The sequence below is a fragment of the Jaculus jaculus genome, chromosome 11 (genome assembly GCF_020740685.1).
Source record: "Jaculus jaculus isolate mJacJac1 chromosome 11, mJacJac1.mat.Y.cur, whole genome shotgun sequence".
NCBI classification, from domain to species: Eukaryota; Metazoa; Chordata; class Mammalia; order Rodentia; family Dipodidae; genus Jaculus; species Jaculus jaculus.
The window spans coordinates 17,442,005-17,460,396 of NC_059112.1; the positions used below are offsets into that span (position 1 = coordinate 17,442,005).

At 49.6% G+C, this 18,392-nt stretch overlaps 2 protein-coding genes and 1 pseudogene across 2 annotated transcripts; all 3 read right to left on the bottom strand.

Annotated features, from left to right (window-relative positions):
* Positions 1 to 4,754: 4,754 nt before the first annotated feature.
* Zar1 (zygote arrest 1) lies at positions 4,755 to 9,761 on the bottom strand. The gene is made up of 4 exons (XM_004658848.2): positions 8,946 to 9,761; positions 6,546 to 6,638; positions 6,387 to 6,461; positions 4,755 to 5,048 (listed from the first exon to the last, which is right to left on the bottom strand). The coding sequence occupies exons 1-4, from the start codon at positions 9,759 to 9,761 to the stop codon at positions 4,905 to 4,907; spliced, it is 1,128 nt and encodes a 375-aa protein (XP_004658905.2). The 3' UTR covers positions 4,755 to 4,904.
* Positions 9,762 to 10,579: 818 nt separating this feature from the next.
* Slc10a4 (solute carrier family 10 member 4) lies at positions 10,580 to 15,782 on the bottom strand. Its single transcript, XM_004658689.2, has 3 exons — positions 15,136 to 15,782; positions 14,005 to 14,215; positions 10,580 to 11,460 (listed from the first exon to the last, which is right to left on the bottom strand). Exons 1-3 carry the CDS (start codon positions 15,714 to 15,716, stop codon positions 10,948 to 10,950), a joined length of 1,305 nt encoding a protein of 434 aa, XP_004658746.2. The 5' UTR covers positions 15,717 to 15,782; the 3' UTR covers positions 10,580 to 10,947.
* Positions 15,783 to 17,284: 1,502 nt separating this feature from the next.
* On the bottom strand, positions 17,285 to 17,673 carry LOC101602604 (annotated as a pseudogene).
* Positions 17,674 to 18,392: the final 719 nt, after the last annotated feature.

The following is an 18,392-nucleotide window of genomic DNA, read 5'->3' on the forward strand; positions in this document are numbered from 1 at the left end:
TCTGCCTTTCCTTGGGGAGGCTGGGGGCACGCGGGGGGCGGGGGGACCCTGAGAGAAATGTAATTATGCTCAAGTGCATTAATTGAAGGCACTGTGCGCGCCGTTGGACGCTGGCTGTAGTTATGTTTCCTGTAAAATTCCATAACTGCTCACGGCACATTCATAATCACTGTATTTTTTTGACCCAGATAAAAAAAAAAGAAAACAATTATTTTAATGGTGTTCTGGTACTGTAAATGGTGTCCTTTAAATTATTAATAACTTGGATGCGGGGCAGGTAAGGGGACGGTGTCCAGAGACACAACCACACTTTACACCCTGTCTTACTCCTCCATATTTTTCTTACCCTTCTTACATCCATTTTGTTAAAAAATAAATAAAAAGCATTGTAGCTGTTGGTTTGTGTGATATTTTTTTAAAAAAGGATGACTAATAGCCTATATAGATTACAAGTACAATTTTCCTTTAAAAAAAAAAAAAGACAGAACAAAAGTAGTTAAATTGATTACCCAAGCCAAAATTTTGTTTTGTTTTTGTTTTTGCAAGGTAGGGTCTCACTCTATCCCAGGCTGACTTGGAACTCATGGAGATCTGCCTTACAATGCACCACCAAACCCAGCCAAACCAAATTTTGTTTTGTTTTGTTTTTTCAAGATAGGGTCTCACTCTATCCCAGGCTGACTTGGAATTCACTATGTAGTCTCTGGGTGGCCTCGAACTCACAGCAATCCTCCTACCTCTGCCTCCTGAGTGCTGGGGTTAAAAGCATGCACCACCACTTTTGAGCAGTAGAAATTTGCTTTTTCTAATGAATTTGGTGGTGATTTTTTTTTTTTAAGAAATCCATTTGCAAGCTGGACGTAGTTGCACATGCCTTTAACCCAGCACTGAGAAGGCAGAGATAGAGATAGAGGGAGACCCTACCTTGGACAAAAAAGAAAAAAATACATTTGCAAAAGCAAGATGCAAACAGATTCACAAGGACCGCCTTTTCTCAGTTGGATTTCCCTCACAGCTACACTTTTTTGCTCTCCATCCTCGGAAACCAAAGTTTGCATTTACTGAATGTTATCAAGGGCTAAGGGTTTTGTGGGTTTTTTTTTTTTTTTTTTTTTTATTTTTGGTTTTTCAAGGTATAGGGTCTCACTGTAGCCCAGGCTGACCTGGAATTCACTCTGTAGTCTCAGGGTGGCCTCAAACTCACAGTGATCCTCCTACCTCTGCCTCCCAAGTACTGGGATTAAAGGCATGTACCACCACGCCCGGTAAGGGCTGAGTTTTAATTACCTGATTTCATTCCACTCAGTCCAGTTTTGCCACCTTCCATTCCTTTTCACTAAATTCACATTTTAGTGAAGCTTGTAAAATAGCAGAAAAGACTTATCTATTCCTTCATGCTGCTTTGAGGCAGAAAGCCCATGTGCTTTTGCACAATTTACAAAAAACTTCCTACTTTTATCAACACCCCCCTCCCCAAGAAAGGTTTTGTTCTGACCCAGGCTGGCCTAGAATTCACTATGTAGCCTCAGGATAGCCTCAAATTCATGGTGATCCTCCTACCTCTGCCTCCTAAATGCTAGGATTAAAGGCATGTGCCGTCTCCTACTTACTACTTTTTAAAAAATATTTTATTTGACAAGAGAGAGAATGGGTGCCCCAGGGCCTCCAGCCACTGCAAACTCCAGACACGTGCTCCCCCTTGTGCATCTGGCTAACCTGGGTCCTTTGGCTTTGGAGGCAAATGCCTTAACTGCTACGCCATCCCTCCAGCCTCTTACTTCCTACTTTTAATGCCACAGAGGGTATGGTTATTATCCATACCTACATCACATGGACCTCAGGTAAGACTCACCAGAGGCCAACTTCCCTCATGCAGACGTGTATCACCTGAAAGTGGACACAGTAGACCCCAACAGTTCTGTGATTGTTGTTTTTAAATATATTTTATTATTTGAGAGGGAGAAAGAAGCAGAGAGAGAAACAATGGGCATGCCAGGCCTCTAGCCACTGCAAACGAACTCCAGACGCGTGCGCCCCCTTGTGCATCTGGCTAACGTGGGTCCTGGGGAATCGAGCCTCGAACCGGGGTCCTTAGGCTTCACAGGCAAGCGCCTAACCGCTAAGCCATCTCTCCGGCCCCCCCCCCCTTTTTTTTTTTAATGAGAGAAAGATGGGTGTGCTAGGGCCTCCAACCACTGCTAATGAACTCCAGATACATGAACCTGAGTCCTTAGGCTTCGCAGCCAAGCACCATAACCACTGAGCCAGCTCTCCAACCCATTTTATAGTGTTTTATAGCAGCTTCCACCCTAGGTTTTAGAGTAATCTATAGTTATGTTAGAAAGTGTAGGAAATATGCTGACAAGTGACAATCTTAAAGAATGGTTTAGCCAGGCATGCTGACACACGCCTTTAATCCAAGCACTCGGAAGGCAGAGGTAGGAGGATTGCCATGAGTTAAGACTAAGTAGTGCATTCCAGATCAGCCTGGACTAAAATAAACATAAATGAATGTTTACAACTCTATCAAGAGGTGTAATTAACACCTGGTTCCTGTTGTGATGTTACTAGCAGCACCTGAGGCTTATCTTAAGGCCAGCACCATCACTTTGGCAGTGAGATGGGCTGGTGGCATTTAGGGAGGCTAGTATAGGTGTGATCTTTAAGAGACACTTTGTTGTATGTTGACCCACAATTTCCCTAAATAGCCCAATCTGGGCTTGATCTTCCAGAGTACTAACTAGGATCAAATCTGCACCATCATTCCCAGATTTTTTGTTGTTTTTCAAGGTAGGGTCTTGCTATAGCCCAGGCTGACCTGGAATTCACTATATAGTCTGTCATGGTAGCCTCAAACTCACAGTGATCCTCCTACCTCTGCCTCCCGAGTGCTGGGATTAAAGGCGCATACCACCATGCCCGGATTTTTTATTTTAGAGAGAATTGGTGTGCCAGGGCCTCGGCCACTGCAATCGAACTCCAGACCCTTGTGCCACCTACTGGGCATGAGCGACCTTGTGCTTGCCTCACCTCTGTGTGTCTGGCTCATGTGGGATCTGGAGAGTTGAACATGGGTTCTCACACTTCGCAGGCAAGCACCTTAACAGCTAAGCCATCTCTCCAGCCCCTGGATTTTTTTTTTTTTCCAGTTAATTCTAGGGAGGTAGTTCAGTGGTACAGTCTGTTCCTACAGTGCTGGAAACCCTGTGTTCAATCCCTTGCACCACAGAACAAAAGACCACTCAAAAGCCACTTGCTAAATTTGTTTTTCACCTTCAAGCAGCTGCGCAAAGCCAGTCTATTCTAAGCCCCACTAAGCCTATCACCAGGCCAGTTCTCCCAGCGATTTGCCTTAACTAAGGACCCCTGTGTGCATCTAACACCCTGTCCCCACCCAAGTTCTCCAAGCTTCTACTCAAACAAGGCCATCTGTCCCTGCCCTGAAGAATGCTTGTGTTAACATTTGGAAAGCTTTAGTTGCTGAATTAATGTCTAGCTCAGAAGTCTCAGCCCTACATATCCAAGCTGTAAATTTCATGTCTCTGAATCTCTCTCAAAAGATACCCAAAGGGGCTGGAGAAATGGCTTAGCAGTAAAGCGCTTGCCTGTGAAGCCTAAGGACCCCGGTTTGAGGCCTGATTCCCCAGGACCCACGTTAGCCAGATGCACAAGGGGGCGCACATGTCTGGAGTTCGTCTGTAGTGGCTGGAAGCCCTGGCACCCATTCTCTCTCTTTCTGCCTCTTTCACTGTCACTGTCAAATAAATAAATAAAAAATAAACAACAACAACAACAAAAAAAACGTTTAAAGCTACCCAAAGGCTAGAAACACGGTTTAGGCTTTGCAGGCAAGCATCTTAACCAGTAAGGACCCAGGTTCGACCCCCCAGAACCCATATAAGCCAGAGGCGCATGGTGGCAAAAAGCGTCTGGAGGTCGTTTGCATGGCTAGAGGCCCTGGCGCACCCATTCTCTATCTGCCTCTTTCCTCTCAAAAATAAAAAGCTGGGCAAGAGAAATGGCTTAGCAGTTAAAGTGTTTGCCTATGAAGCTTAAGGACCCATGTTCAACTCTGCAGCTCCCACAGAAGCCACACACATAAGGTTGCACACGTGCAGAAGGTTGCACACATATTTGGAATTTGATTACACTAGCTGGAGGCCCTGGCATGCCAATTCTCTTGCATGCTTTTTCTCTCATAAAAAAAAACTTCTTTATAACTTTATTTTTTTAAATTTTTTATTTATTTGAGAGCGACAGACACAGAGAGAAAGACAGATAGAGGGAGAGAGGGGGAATGGGCGCGCCAGGGCTTCCAGCCTCTGCAAACGAACTCCAGACGCGTGCGCCCCCTTGTGCATCTGGCTAACGTGGGACCTGGGGAACCGAGCCTTGAACCAGGGTCCTTAGGCTTCACAGGCAAGCGCTTAACCGCTAAGCCATCTCTCTAGCCCGTAAAAAAAACTTCTTTAAAAGCAAGGCATGGCACACACCTTTAATCCCAGCACTTGGGAGGCTGAGGTAGGAGGATCGCTGTGAGTTCAAGGCCAGCCTGAGACCACATATTCAATTCCAGGTCAGGCTGGGCTAGAGAGAAACCCTAATTTGAAAGCCCCCCCAAAATAAACTACCCAGTGCCTGTAACCCTCCTTACCTAGCTCAGCCTGGCCCATTCTGTCATCAGGTTTAAGATGACAGGTCCAGGCTTGTTAAGGTCTCCTCACACCCAGAGAGAAATTGCAGAAAACCTCAACTGTTTTTGCAATACCTTTATTTGAAGGCTTGTGTCAAAACACACCGCCTCTCAGGAAGCGTTTTGAGAAGGGGGAGGTGGGAGAGCCCTGATGGAGAAAACTCACGCCTCCGCGCCCTTGGCTCAGCCAGCAGAGCCTTGGGGCTGGTCCCTAAATGAGGTACTTGAAGCTGAAAGTGCTGTCGCAGGACAAGCGCTTGCCCTTGCATCTCCCACACAAGTCTTGGCGATGGGGCCGCTTAGGGTCCACGTGGCGAACTCTGACTGGGCACGAGCAGATATTTCTTTTACAACTCTGGGGGAAAAGGAAAAAAGAAAATTCAAAGGGAGAACTACAAAGAATGAACATCTTAGGTTCTTGGAGCTTCAGAATGATTTTTTTCTAGTCTATTCAGACATTTTTTTTAAGTTGTTTTTTTTTTTTTTTTTCAAGGTAGGGTGTCACTCTAGCCCAGGCTGACCTGGAATCATTATGTAGTCTCAGGGTGGCCTCGAACTTACAATCCTCCTACCTCTGCCTCCCAAGTGCTGGGATCAAAGGCGTGCGCCACCACACGCAACTACTGACATTTTCTGAATGAGACCCTAAACAAGGCCGTGGACTTGCATTCTCTGTACATCCCAATCTGGAATGGAAGGTTTAAGAAGAGTAGCTGTTGAGCCAGCTATGGTGGCATGAAGATTGATCCTTTAGCCGGGCATGGTGGCACACACCTTTAATTCCAGCACTCGGGAGGCAGTGGTAGGATCACCACGAGTTCAAGGACACCCTGCGATTACATAGTGAATTCCAGGTCAGCCTGAGCTAGAGTGAGACCCTACCTCAATAAACCAAAAAAAAATTGATCCTTTGTTTTCAAATCAGGGTCTCACTTTAGCCCAAGCTGACGTGGAATTCACTATGTGGTCTCAGAGTGCTGGGATTAAAGACGCGCACCACCACGTCTGGCTAAAATATTTTTTAAAAAATAAAATTAAAAGAAAGTCTTTCTTTTCTAGAAAGGTGGGACAGTAGAGAACAAACAAATGGAAATGAATCAGTCACTAATGGCCAAGGCACCATGCTTTAGACACAGTGTCTTGCCCCAGCTAAAGAGATTCTAGATGGTTCTCCATTCTCTCCACCCAGCTGGTTCTCAATTGCCAACTGGAGTCAAGTGTGTTGACTAGACGCTCAAATGGCAACCCAGGTGCCACTAACTGATGACAGGTAAATTTAGTCACATCTTTGCTCTTAAAAATCTAGACATCAGCCGGGCGTGGTGGTACAAGCCTTTAATCCCAGCGCTTGGAAGGCAGAAGTAGGAGGATCGCTATGAGTTCAAGGCCACCCTGAGACTACATGGTGAATTCCAGGTCAGCCTGAGCAAGAGTGAGACCCTACCTCAGAAAACAAACAAACAACAACAACAAAAAAAAAATACAAAAAATCTAGACCCTGCCAGGCGTGGTGGCGCACGCCTTTAATCCCAGCACTCGAGAGGCAGAAATAGGAGGATGGCCGTGAGTTCGAGGCCACCCTGAGACTCCAGAGTGAATTCCAGGTCAGCCTGAGCTACAGTGAGACCCTCCGTCTAAACAAACAAACAAAGTATACTTAAGTCCTCCACCACATTACAAACATTTGATTTACTTGACAGGTGATATCTTCCACTCGGTAAGGGTTGTAAGACTTCTGGCAAGTCCTGCAAAACTGTTTGAAGTAAACCTATGACGAGAAAGAGGATATACGTGAAGCCAAAGTCCCCCAGCACCCGCGGCAGGAAGAGGCCGGGGACGTGGCGCCGCTTACCTTGTTGGTGCCCTGCACACACCACACATAGGCACTCTCCCAGCGGAGGTGACAGTCCTTGCAGTGGTAATAGCCGTACTTCTGCTCTAAGAACTGAACAGCGGGGTTCCGGGGTTTAGTCAAGATGACCCCTGGGCGGGCGGGCTGTCCTTCTCTTCCCAAGCTGGGAAGGAGCCAACCTAAGACTTGAAATTCCTAATTTCATCCCCGCGCGCGGAAGGAAAGCCGAGTCCGGTTTGCGCTAACCTCCAAGACACCGGGAGGAGGTGAGCTCCCAGCTCAGACACCCAAACAGGTTTATGTACCGGATTATACCGGTTCTCAGGGCTGGTTTAAGTTTTTCCTCAGACAGGCAGGCTCCCTGGGATCTCTTTACTGTAGGGAGGTGCCTAGTCTTAGCACAGATGCAAGTCACTGAACTGACAGAAGAAAAATCGTCCACTAAATCTTCTAATCCAAGATTAAATTGTCCATGCTACAACCCACGTTTCCAAAAAGTTCTGCTACGTGTTGCCTGTCGGCATAATCTACCTAATTGATTTTATCCACAATCCTCTTCCTGTCCACTGAGAAACAAGCTAGCTACCAACAGGTGTTCAGAATTAAGCCTTCATCAGGGGGAGCTGGGGAGTTGGCTCCATGGTTAAAACCTGCCAACCTGGGGTTCAATTCCCTAGTCATATAATGGTGAAAGGGAGAAAGGAAGAGCCAGGTGTGGTAGTGCACGCCTTTAATCCCAGCACTCAGGAGGCAGAGGTAGGAGGATCGCTGTGAGTTCAAGGCCACCCTGAAATCACATAGTGAATTCCAGGTCAGCCTGAGCTACAGTGAAACCCTACCTCGAAAAAAAAAAAAAGGGGGGGGGGAAAGAAAGAGCTGGAGAGAGCTCAGTAGTTAAGGCATTTGTTTGCAAGGTCTGATGGCCTAGGTTATACTGTCCAGTACCAACATAAAGTCAGATGTATAAAGTGGCAAATGTATCTGGAATTTGCAATGGTGGGAGGCCCTGGGGCGTTTCTCTCTCTACACAAAGAAAAAAAAAAAAAATAGACCTTTAGAACTAGTAGAAAAGTGGGCCAGGCGTGGTGGCGCACACCTTTAATCCCAGCACTCGGGAGGCAGAGGTAGAAGGGTCTCCATGAGTTCGAGGCCACCCTGAGACTACAGAGTGAATTCCAGGTCAGCCTGGGCTGGAGTGAGACCCTACCTCGAGGGAAAAAAAAAAAAAACCACCACCACTAGTAGAAAAGTCGGAGAGGAATCCAGTTCTGTAAACAAAAACTTTTTCCACTCAGCGTGGCGGCACATGTCTTTAATCCCAGCACTTGGAAGGCAGATGTAGGAGGATCGCTGTATGTTTGAGGCTAGCCTGGGCTAGAGCAAGACCCTGCCTTGAAGAAAAAAAAAAACAACTGAGTATGGCAATGGCTCGGACCAACAGCCCAGGTTTCTGAATTCCCCTCTAATCTTCCCCTCACAAAACAAACGCTCCTCGGACGACTGAAAGGGACCAAAGAACTCCTTTGGGGTCACCTCCACTCACACCTTTGCCCAACCTCCAGGTTAAACCTGCTGTCCTTGAGCTTCGGCCCTTCCTACTCTGGCTAGCACAGCCCAAAGACCTCAGCAGCCGTGGGTTACACAGTGAACGAGGTACTTTTTAATAAAAGAAACGTCAGTCGGTCAGCTTCAGAAACGAGGTAAGAATGAGGGAGGAGGCAGCAGATGAGAACCCCACCAGTCCACTGAGATCAGTGGGTAAGCTGGGAATTGACTCTGAAGAGTTTCACCATGGGATGCTCTACTGGGTGTGCATCCATCTTCAGTCATGCGAAGGGCTACAGAGTCAGTTCCAAGTCAGCCTGAACTAGAGGAGACCCTGTACTTTAAAAAAAAAAAAAAAGGGAAGAAGATGGCTCAGCGGTTAAGACGCCTGCCTGCAAAGCCAAAGGAGCGTGGTTCGTTTCCCCAGGACCCACGTAAGCCAGATGCACAAGGGGGCGCAGGCGTCTGGGGTTGGTTTGCAGTGGCTGGACGCCCTGGCGCGCCCATTCTCATTCTTTCTCTCAAATAGGTAAAAATGTTAAAAAAAAAAAAAAAATGACGGCTGGGGAGATGGCTTAACGGCTGACACTTGCCTGCAAAGCCTAAGGAGCCAGGTTCGATGCCCCAGGACCCACGTAAACCAGCTGCACAAGGTGGCACATGTGTTTGGAGTTCATTTGCAGGGGCTGGAGGCCCTGGCGCGCCCATTCTCCCCCCTTCCCGCCGGCCTTATAAATAAAATAAATGAATTAATTAAAAGAACCACAGGGAGCCCAACGTTACCGTGGCATCTCCACAGCTTGCATCCTGAGCCTCCCTGGCTTAGCCTCTCCCCTGCCCTGCACCAGGCCTCACCTGGAAGCTCATGCGCTCCTTGTCCCGCTCGGTGGTGCTCGGCAGAGACGCCTCCTCGGCAGCCGCCACTTGCCCGCGGTCCTCCGGAGACGGCTCGCGACTCCTGGCGGGTGCCGACTGCTGCGTGGCCAAGCCCGGGTCCCCCTGGTCCCGGGACCGGTGTGCGGGCGACTCCCCTCCGCCCTGATCGTCATCCTCCGGGCTCCTGGGCTTTGGGGACACGTTCCCCGAGGTCTCCTCTCGGTCCTCGGGCTCAAGGGACCTGGCGGTGTCCGAGCTGCGCTCGGCGTCCAGCAGGGCGGTGAGACGACGGAAGACCATGGGCGAGTACATGGACACGGTGCGCGGGAAGCGCACGGGCCGCGGAGGCGGAGAGGACGGGGTGCGGCCGGCGGCGGGGTCGGGGTCGGGGTCTCCGGTCCCGCGCTGCTGCTGCTGCTGCAGCCTGCGGCGCCCCAGCGAGCACTGCACGGCCGCGTCGCAGCGCGGGTTCACCTGCACCGCCGCGTGGCAGCGGCCCGGCGCGCGGGGGGCGCGCGGGGTCCAGCCCGGCTGCAGCCGCCACAGCCAGGCCAGCAGCTGCGCCCGCCGGTAGCTCTCCAAGTACTCGGCGGCTGTCAGCTGCCCGACACCCGGCAGCGGGGACGGCGAGGGCGCGGGACGGCAGCCCCCGCCGGGGAGCCGCCAGCCATCCTTGGTGGTGGCCGCAGGGTAAGGGGGGCCACAGGGGTAAGGGACGAACGCCGAGGCCGCAGGCGCGGGGAACAAGTGGGGGGCCAGCGCCTCGTCCTCCCACGAAGCCATCCGCGCGCGCATCCCCGGCGACCCTCCGCGCCCTAAATAGGGGAGTGGTCCGGAGGAAGGACCCTATGCGCGCGCCCGGTCACCTCCTCGTGTCCCAGCCTGGGCCCTCTTCCGCAACACCCAAACCGGCCTTGGCTTTGAAGAGAGACATTTGTAAGCGAACCCGCCTGGGTGAAGATTCCACCGGGAGGAGCCCAGCCAGGTGACCTCTATCCCCTGATTGGTCCAGGTGTGTCTGCGCCCAGGTAAAGCTGGAGCAAAAGGCCACCTAGTCTAAGATCACTGCCTAGGGCCTATTTCCTACTGTTCCCCACTATAGTTTCCATTCTTTCACAGAGGTAAGGAGAGATCCACTCCTTCCATGAATGTTGGGGGGAAGCACCCTAGGATACCGGCCAGACGCTTTCTCCCCCCGAGGCCCACCCTTCCCTATAGTGAGCCTGATGTATGTCACTGCTATACGGCAGGGTGGATCGAGCTTATACAAAACTCCCTAAGCAAACCATTCCCCTAAAAGACAAAAGGATCTAGGATGTGTTTACACACGTGCAGAAAACCCAGAGAAAGAAAATGCCTTCATTCCCGGGAAACCACATTAGTGGTTCATTGCCAATGAATAGGTACTGGAATCAAGTGATCAAATACATCAAATATATGACTTTCTCTGATACGGTGCTGGCATAACAAGAAAATACTATAATTCCACTGTTTCGCTGACCTGTTTTGGTTTTCTCTAAATACAGGTCAACATCGTCAGGTACTTTTTTAAATGGCACAAGCGCATGTTTCTGTTTTACACTTGCATTAAACTCAAGTACACTTTACACAGATAGCCAGTTTTGCTCATAGAGGCTGGGGCGCCCAAACTGTATATGTCCAAACCCTGCTTTTTAATACAGCAGCCTCTGCAGAAACAGAGAAATTGGTGAAAACCACCACCAAACACACACCAAAAGAAAAAAAAAGGCAAGAAAGAGAGAAAAAAGAAAAAAATAACACTTAGAAGAGGCTTCGTTTAGCTGAGCAGGTGTCAGTAATAGTAGAACAGTGATTTGTAATTGACGAAAACACTTGGTTACCACGGCAATGCAACTTAACAAAGGGAACACCAAATGTGACCCTTTATGTCAACCCTACACGCTCCCCCAGGCCGTAAGTGTAACACACTTTCGGGGCGCTGGAAGATCCTGTGCTGGGTTTAGAGGGAGGGCTGGGTGGTCTCCACCATGACTAAGGCATCTCCCCTCACGGCACCGTAGGATGTGTCTGCCATCTCCTCCTCTTTCAGTTTCTTGTACGAAACATCTGTCTCTTCATCTTCGTCCAGCGGGTCTCGCTTGTGCAATATCTCACTCCCGTACATCTTATACACTAAGACAAAAACGCCCGCTTCCGCGGACTGGAACAGGGCGTAGAGCAAAGGGAACATGTACATACTCCCTATGAAGCGGGGAGGGAAGGCCAGCTTGAGAATGGCCGTGCAGAGCTGCACGTTCTGGCTGCCTGTCTCCAGACACACAGTCCTCTTGCAGTTGGGTGGAAGGTGGAAGAGAGTGGCTAAGCCATAGCCAGAGGCGTAGCCTGCTAAAGGCATGAAAATGGCCACCACGTAAACGGCCGCAGGAATGCTTGCCAGCAGTTCGGGTCCCAACATGGTGCCTGTCATTATGAAAAGGACCACCAGAGTCACTAGCAGAGACCACAGGGAAACCTAGTAAGAGAAAAGAGAGAGGGGGATAAAAAGAAAGAAAAAGAGAGAGAGAGAGAGGGAGGGAGGGAGGGAGGAAGGAAGGAAGGAAGGAAGGAAGGAAGGAAGGAAGGAAGGAAGGAAGGACGGACAAGAGGATTGTAGACACCTGTCTAGTATGACCTCCCACACAAAATGGATTTTGATACTAAAGGGAGATAGATCACCTGTTTGGGGCAGCTAAATCCATGTTGGACATCTCATGACATCCAGCAACAATGTGTCTTTTAGAACCTCTGTCCATTCGCTTGTATGGAGCACCACAACACCAGTCTATTGCTTCTGAAGTAATCTTTGAAAATTCATCTGGGTTGATGTGGTTGCTGGGGAATTGAACTGGGGCCATTGGGCTATGTAAGCAATCACCTTTAACCACTGAGCCATCTCCCCAGCAAGTATATGACGTTTTTAACCTTCAAAATATAGTGCAGAGTTGAGCTGAAGAGATGACTCGGTGGTTAAGGCACTTGCCTGCAAAGCCAGAGGACCCAGGTTTGATTCCCCAGGGCCCATATAAGCCAGATGCATGAGGTGCCACATGCGTTTGGAGTTTGTTTACAAAGGCTGGAGGCCCTGGTGTGCCCATTTTCTCTCTCTCTAATAATTTTTGTTTAATCTAGGTCTAGAAAGCTCCAAAACGTCTCTCTCTTCTCTTCTCTCTCTCTCTCCATATATGTATATATATACACACACACAGAGGATGGCTCACTCTCTCTCTCTCTCCCTCCATATATTTATAATATATATATATATATGCTGAGGATGATTAGTAATACCGAAATATTCATCAACTGTGAGATGGTTTTAGAAAACTATATAAGCAGAAGATGTGAGGCGTTCTGTGCAATGTGGCAACTCCATTCGGCTGTTCATGAGAAATCTCCCGTCCATGCCCCTAAATATTGCAGCACTCAGGAAGTGTTACACTCAAGAGTTTTAAGATATCGTACTAAACATACCGTCTGGATGCTCTCAACGGTACATTTCCTTCACTCAAGTAAAACAGGTTGTGTGAACAATGAAGAAATCTAAGCAAAATTCTCCCCCTACCTTCCTTTTAGACTGGTGGTTAACTTGTTTCTCTGTGACAGGAAGAGAGGGCATGCTGCACCTGCCTCTCTGGATAGCATCAAGGGAACCCCATTGGCGTCGAAAGGATTGGCATTGAAAGGATTGGCATATATTTGTGCTCTTAATATTTTATTTAAATTTTATCTAGATTGGTCAAATTCTGCTCTAAAGATTGTTGAAATAGGGCTAGAGAGATGGCTTAGCGGTTAAGGTGCATGCCTGTGAAACCTAAGGACCCAGGTTCAATTCTCCAGGCCCCACATAAGCCAGATACACACGGTGGCTTTGTTTGCAGTTGCTGGAAACCCTGGCATGCCCAATCTCTATCTCTTTCTGTCTCTAATAAATAAAAGTAACTAAAACAAAAAAATTAAATCTTAAATCTACATAATTGGGCTGGAGAGATGGCTTAGCGGTTAAGCGCTTGCCTGTGAAGCCTAAGAACCCCGGTTCGAGGCTCGGTTCCCCAGGTCCCACGTTAGCCAGATGCACAAGGGGGCGCACGCGTCTGGAGTTCATTTGCAGAGGCTGGAAGCCCTGGCACGCCCATTCTCTCTGTCTCTCCCTCTATCTGTCTTTCTCTCTGTGTCTGTTGCTCTCAAATAAATAAATAAATAATTTACAAAAAATCTACATAATTGAAACAGCCGGGTGGCTCTTTTTCTCTTTATTCCTCTAAAGGAATGGCCCTCTGTGTTTTACAGCAACTAATTATGTTTTTTGTTGTTATTTTTATTTTGGGGGGTTGTGATTTTTTGAGGTACAGTTTTACTCTATCCCAGGCTAACCTGGAATTCACTATGTAGTGTGACTCACAGTGATTCTCCTACCTCAGCCTCCCTAGAGCTGCGATTAAAGGCATCAGCCACCACACCAGGCTCTAAATTCTTTTTTAACTTCCTAAGATAAGTATTCAGTTTATCACTATTCTTGGATATTAAAAGAAGGTCAATTTACAAATATTTAATTTTTCTTCACTCAATTATTAGAAAATATCTGCTGTTACAAAAGTATCCTTTTTTTAAAAAAAAAAAGCTGCCATTTAATTACCACTATACACACACACGTTTCCTCCCTGGAGTACTAAGATATCTGCACTGCGTTTAATTAAGTCACAGCTTTGGAGAGATGACAGGGTATTGAGACAGGGTCTCACAATATAGCTCAAGCTGATCTCAAATCTGGGCACCTGCTTCAGCCTCCAGGGGGCTAGGTTTGCAAGTGTGCACCCGTGTACCGGGTGTAAGCTACGTCTTAACTACATCTTTCACCCTAGCTATTGCCTAAGGTGGAGGTTGTGATGACCGTGGCATCAGCTTGTTGAAAAGTGTGTCCCTGCAAATCCTGCTAAGTTTTCCAATCCTCCTGACACTTCAGCTGATGGTCGGGGGCCCAAACCTCCTTAGCTACGTCGGGAAGAGAAGAGAGAGGCCTTACCTTCACGATGTAGTCAGCCGCGCGGTTGTATTTGTAGCGAATGAAGACGCCCAGCCCAATCGGGAAGAGGGTACTGCACAGAGTGAGGGTCACCGCCCCTAGGGGGAGCAGCTGCACCAGGGGGGTGTTGATCCAGGCCCGGCTGTAGACCCACAGGCAGAGGGGCATGAGGACCAGGGCCAGAAGAGTGGAGGAAATGGTCATGATGATGCTGCAGCCAAGGGAAAGAGAAATCAAGATGGGCTTGGGGGGGGGGGGGAAAGCGCTGGAGGAATGGCTTAGTGGTTAAGGCATTTGCTTGCGAAGCCTAAGGACCCAGGTTCGATTCCCCCCTCCCTCTCATCCCACATAAACCAGATGCACAAGGTGGCCCAAGCGTCTGGAGTTTGCAGCGGTTGAAGGCCCTGCAGTGCCCATTCTCTCTCTCTCTCTGTCAAATAAATAAATGAAGTATTTACAAAAATAAAAATGGGCTCCAGCCCGAAAAGCCAGCCATCCTCTCTTTCCCTTACACTGTGCAAAGAGTGTGCCTATAAGTCCCGGGGTTGAAGTCTGCAGAAAATCTCCAGAAAAACCCACTGTCGTATTTCAGAACCTCAGCCCTGGGCTACAAGAACGAGGAATCTTTTTTTTTTTTCTTCTTCTTCTTCTTCTTTTAATCCTGCCAAGTACCCGATATTAGACATAAGAAAGCTAGTGGACGCTACTTGTTGGATGAACCTCAATCATGTTGCACTCCGTATGAGATTACTTTCTTTAACGGACCCAATGCCCCTCCTTTTATATATTTTTTTATTTTTTGTTTTGCTTTTACATTTCCTGCGGGTCCTAGCTTCAACTTGCCCTTCTCTTTGTCTTCCAGCAGCTGAAGACCTGAGCACTCAGCAAAGGGTGGTGGTAAGCTCCGTGGATGAAATCCCAGGGTCTCCGGGCAACTTGGTCCCCCAGTGGTGGGGGGCTAGACCTTCCTCACCGACACACAACCACTGAGCATCACCGGGCCGGGCGTGCACCCCTTCTTCCTCGGTACCCCTCCTTTCCTCCCTGGCCTCCCACAGGCACCTGCTCTCTCTGGAGCCCCTCAGCTTATGGGTTGGAGCGAGAAAGATGCTTCCGGGGATGGAGCCCTACCTGAGGTTCATGTCACCATCCACCAGCAGTGACATGAGGTTGGAGAGATTTCCTCCGGGGCAGCAGCCGCACAGGAGCACGGCCACGGCGGCCACCTCGTCCAGCTTGAAGATGAGGGCCAGGAGGAAGGCCAGCAGCGGCAGGAAGCCGAACTGGCAGAGCGCAGCCAGCAGCGCGCCCACGGGCCGGCGGACGTGCGCCCCGAAGCGGTTCACGTCCACGGTGCAGCCCAGGCCCAGCATGGTGATGCACAGGGCGGCGCCCACGAACACGTTCAGCCCGTGGTTCAGCGGCGTGTCCCAGAACGGGGCTTCGTGGGGGACCCAGGGCCGGGGGAAAGCGGAGGAGCCGGGGCTCACCGTGCGCCCCGGGAAACCGCCGGTCGTCGGCTCGGGACTCGGGGAGCTCTGATCGGGACTGTAGGGGATGCTCGGACCCGGACCGGGGGTGGGGCTGGAAGTGGGGACCAGGGGCCAGTCGCTGGCGGGGTTCGGGCTGCTGACATTGGCCGACAGGGTGGAGTTGTCCGGCAGCAGCGAGAAGGCGACCAGGAGCAAGGTGGAGTTGTCCGGGTCGTCCATGGCGCGGGCGTTGGTCTTCCGTCCGTCTGTCCCGGTCCGTCGGTCGCAGATGCCCCCAACGAGGCTTAGCTGCCGAGCCCCGCTAGCGTGCGGGCGGCGTCGGTGCTGCGGGCCGCTCCTCCCTCCCTCCCTCCCGGCTGCAGGGAGGACCCGGCACCGCGCGGTCCCGACGCCCGCGATGCCACCACGCCCCGAGCCACGCCCCCCGAACGCGCGCCGCGCCCCCTGCCACGCCCCAAGCCCCAATGCCACGCCTCACGCCACGCCTGCCCATCACTAAGTGGCTCTGTCCCCGCTCAAGCCAGGGGCAGAACAAAGACGGCCCAAAACACTGGGCCTGGCTGCTCATCAACTTCTCTCTTTTCCTTTCTTTTCCCTTTTGAATGTTGTGCCATAAAGTTTCTCAAACGCGCCGGGCGTGGTGGCGCACGCCTTTAATGCCAGCACTCGGGAGGCAGAGGTAGGAGGATCGCCGTGAGTTCGAGGCCACCCTGAGACAGCACAGTGAATTCCAGGTCAGCCTGAGCTAGAGTGAGACCCTGCCTCAAAAAACAAACAAACAAAAAAATCTCAAACGCATGGGACACACCTTGGGTGTAAGGCTGCAACCAACGTTGAACGGCTGTTTCCCCCAACACCACGCACACACCCGCCCACCAAAAAACTGCATCATTTCATGTGAGGAAAACCAGTTCTAGGGCTCTCTTCTGGCTTTTGGAAACATGTATACACAGCACACAAGGACATATCGTCTAGGGCACACCAGAGCTTGGCCAGTTAGATAATGAAATTTGGAGAGCCAGACACATCGAGGGTGGGGGAGCTTATCTATGCACGCTAAGTCACCCGCTTAAACAGTCAAGAGGGCCTGCAGCCCTCCCTGAAGCGGGGTGGGGGGGGGGTGGGGGGGGCCTGGCCTCACATGAGCGCCTCTCTGACAGCAGCGTGCTGAGCTGGTTTGAATTTACAAAGAAAACTGCTTAATGCTTTTTATTCAGTCTCAAAGTAAAAAAAAAAAAAAATTATGATGATAGTGTATTTCAGCCTGGTATTGTCAGTGCACGTTATTTATTTGATTCTCACAGCAAAGTCAAGGGATAACTGTTATCTTTACAAATTACATTAAAAAAAATTTTTTTCCCCAAAGTAGGGTCTCACTTTAGCCCAGGCTACTTGGAACTCATGTGGCCTAGAACCCACAGCCATCTTCCTGCCTCGCTACTAAGTGCTAAGATTAAAGGCATCACCTATTACATACAATTGGCCTGGCTTTTTTTCATACTTTTATTGTTTGTTTGTTTGTTTGTTTGTTTCGAGGTAAGGTATCACTCTGATCCAGGCTGACCTGGAATTCACTATGTAGTCTCAGGGTGGTCTCGAACTCACAACGATCCTCCTACCTCTGCCTCAGGGGTGCTAGGATTAAAGGCGTGCGCCACCACACAGGCCTCTTTTAAAAATCTATTTTTTTGATTGATGCATAGCAGTTGTATGTGTTTGTATGGTACAGAGTGGCACTTTTTATCATTACTATATCAAGTCCAAAAAGTGCCTGAAAAATTATACCATCAGTTGGTAAAGGCAGTAAGAGCCTCTGCCACATTGCCCAGGTGTTCTCACAAGCTTATTTCTGCCGCTGCTCGGGAGATCTCCACCTCCGTCATTATCAACTCCGGAGCTTCCCTCCTCATGGTAACCTTTGCCAGTTCTTTCTCCCGCTCCTGTTTGGCCTTTTGCTCCCAGCATTGTCTATCTCCAGTGACAGACATAGCGGTCTCCAGATCGGAGCTCTGGATCTCCTCCTGGGCATAGCCACACCGCTCCTGGGCATAGACCGTGACCCGCTGCAGATCAGCAGCGCCATGTCATGCTTCTGAGGCTTCTGGAGGGGGGAGTGTGGGGGGCGCTCGGGGCCGCTGGTCCCCAATTCCAGCTTTACATCCTCCTCTGTTGCCATTTTGATCTCTCTACCTAGAGTGGCATTTTAATGATATATACAATGCCAATGTTCAGGCCTGGGTCATTGGTATAAGTAACACCGTCCACGTTTGCAATGACTTTGTCTTGGTAACATTAACGCCTTGCCCCCCACCACCAGTAGTATTTGATCATTTGTTCTCAACTCTAGTTACCCTACTGTGACAAGTTTGATTTTTACAAAGGAGGGATCTGAGGCAGTGGGATCTCTCTGTCTCCTTAACCACCCCCTCAAGTACCCGGGTAAACTGGCATGGTGATATGTCCTTAATGAGTTCTGTGAAGAGCTTGGCTAAGAAGCGTCTCTATGAAAAATGTGCATCTGAGAAGTTATTGGCAGGTGGGAAGAAGATATTTCAGTGGTCACTGACTCATGAAGTGTTATGTGTCAAGTCCAGGGCACTGGGATTAAAGGACTGCGAAGAAATGAAATGCTAAGATTCCCTGCCTCAGACAGGCTGGTCCCCAAACAAGTCACGCCAGAGTTCACCCGAGCAGACACAACAGCTCTGGCCAGTCAATCCATCCATGCCTGTCAGAGAATATCTTGGCTCACCAGAGAGTAATGCCTCTTCTGGGCACAGATTTCTCTGGAGTGACTGCAAGGGTGACAGCCACTGGAGTTTTGATGTGCAAATTGACATCTCTGGGATTACTCCTGGGCAGAGCCAACAGAGAGTGAATTGAATCTTTATTCTA

Coding starts and splice junctions, on each gene's coding strand:
- Zar1 (XM_004658848.2), bottom strand. CDS start 9,761: ATGCGCGCGCGGATGGCTTCGTGGGAGGACGAGGCGCTGGCCCCCCAC. Junction 6,462..6,545: donor GTGTGCAGGGCACCAACAAG/GTAAGCGGCGCC, acceptor TTCTCGTCATAG/GTTTACTTCAAACAGTTTTG. Junction 5,049..6,386: donor TGGAAGATATCACCTGTCAA/GTAAATCAAATG, acceptor CTTTTCCCCCAG/AGTTGTAAAAGAAATATCTG.
- Slc10a4 (XM_004658689.2), bottom strand. CDS start 15,716: ATGGACGACCCGGACAACTCCACCTTGCTCCTGGTCGCCTTCTCGCTG. Junction 14,216..15,135: donor GATGGTGACATGAACCTCAG/GTAGGGCTCCAT, acceptor CCTTGGCTGCAG/CATCATCATGACCATTTCCT. Junction 11,461..14,004: donor CGGCTGACTACATCGTGAAG/GTAAGGCCTCTC, acceptor TTCTCTTACTAG/GTTTCCCTGTGGTCTCTGCT.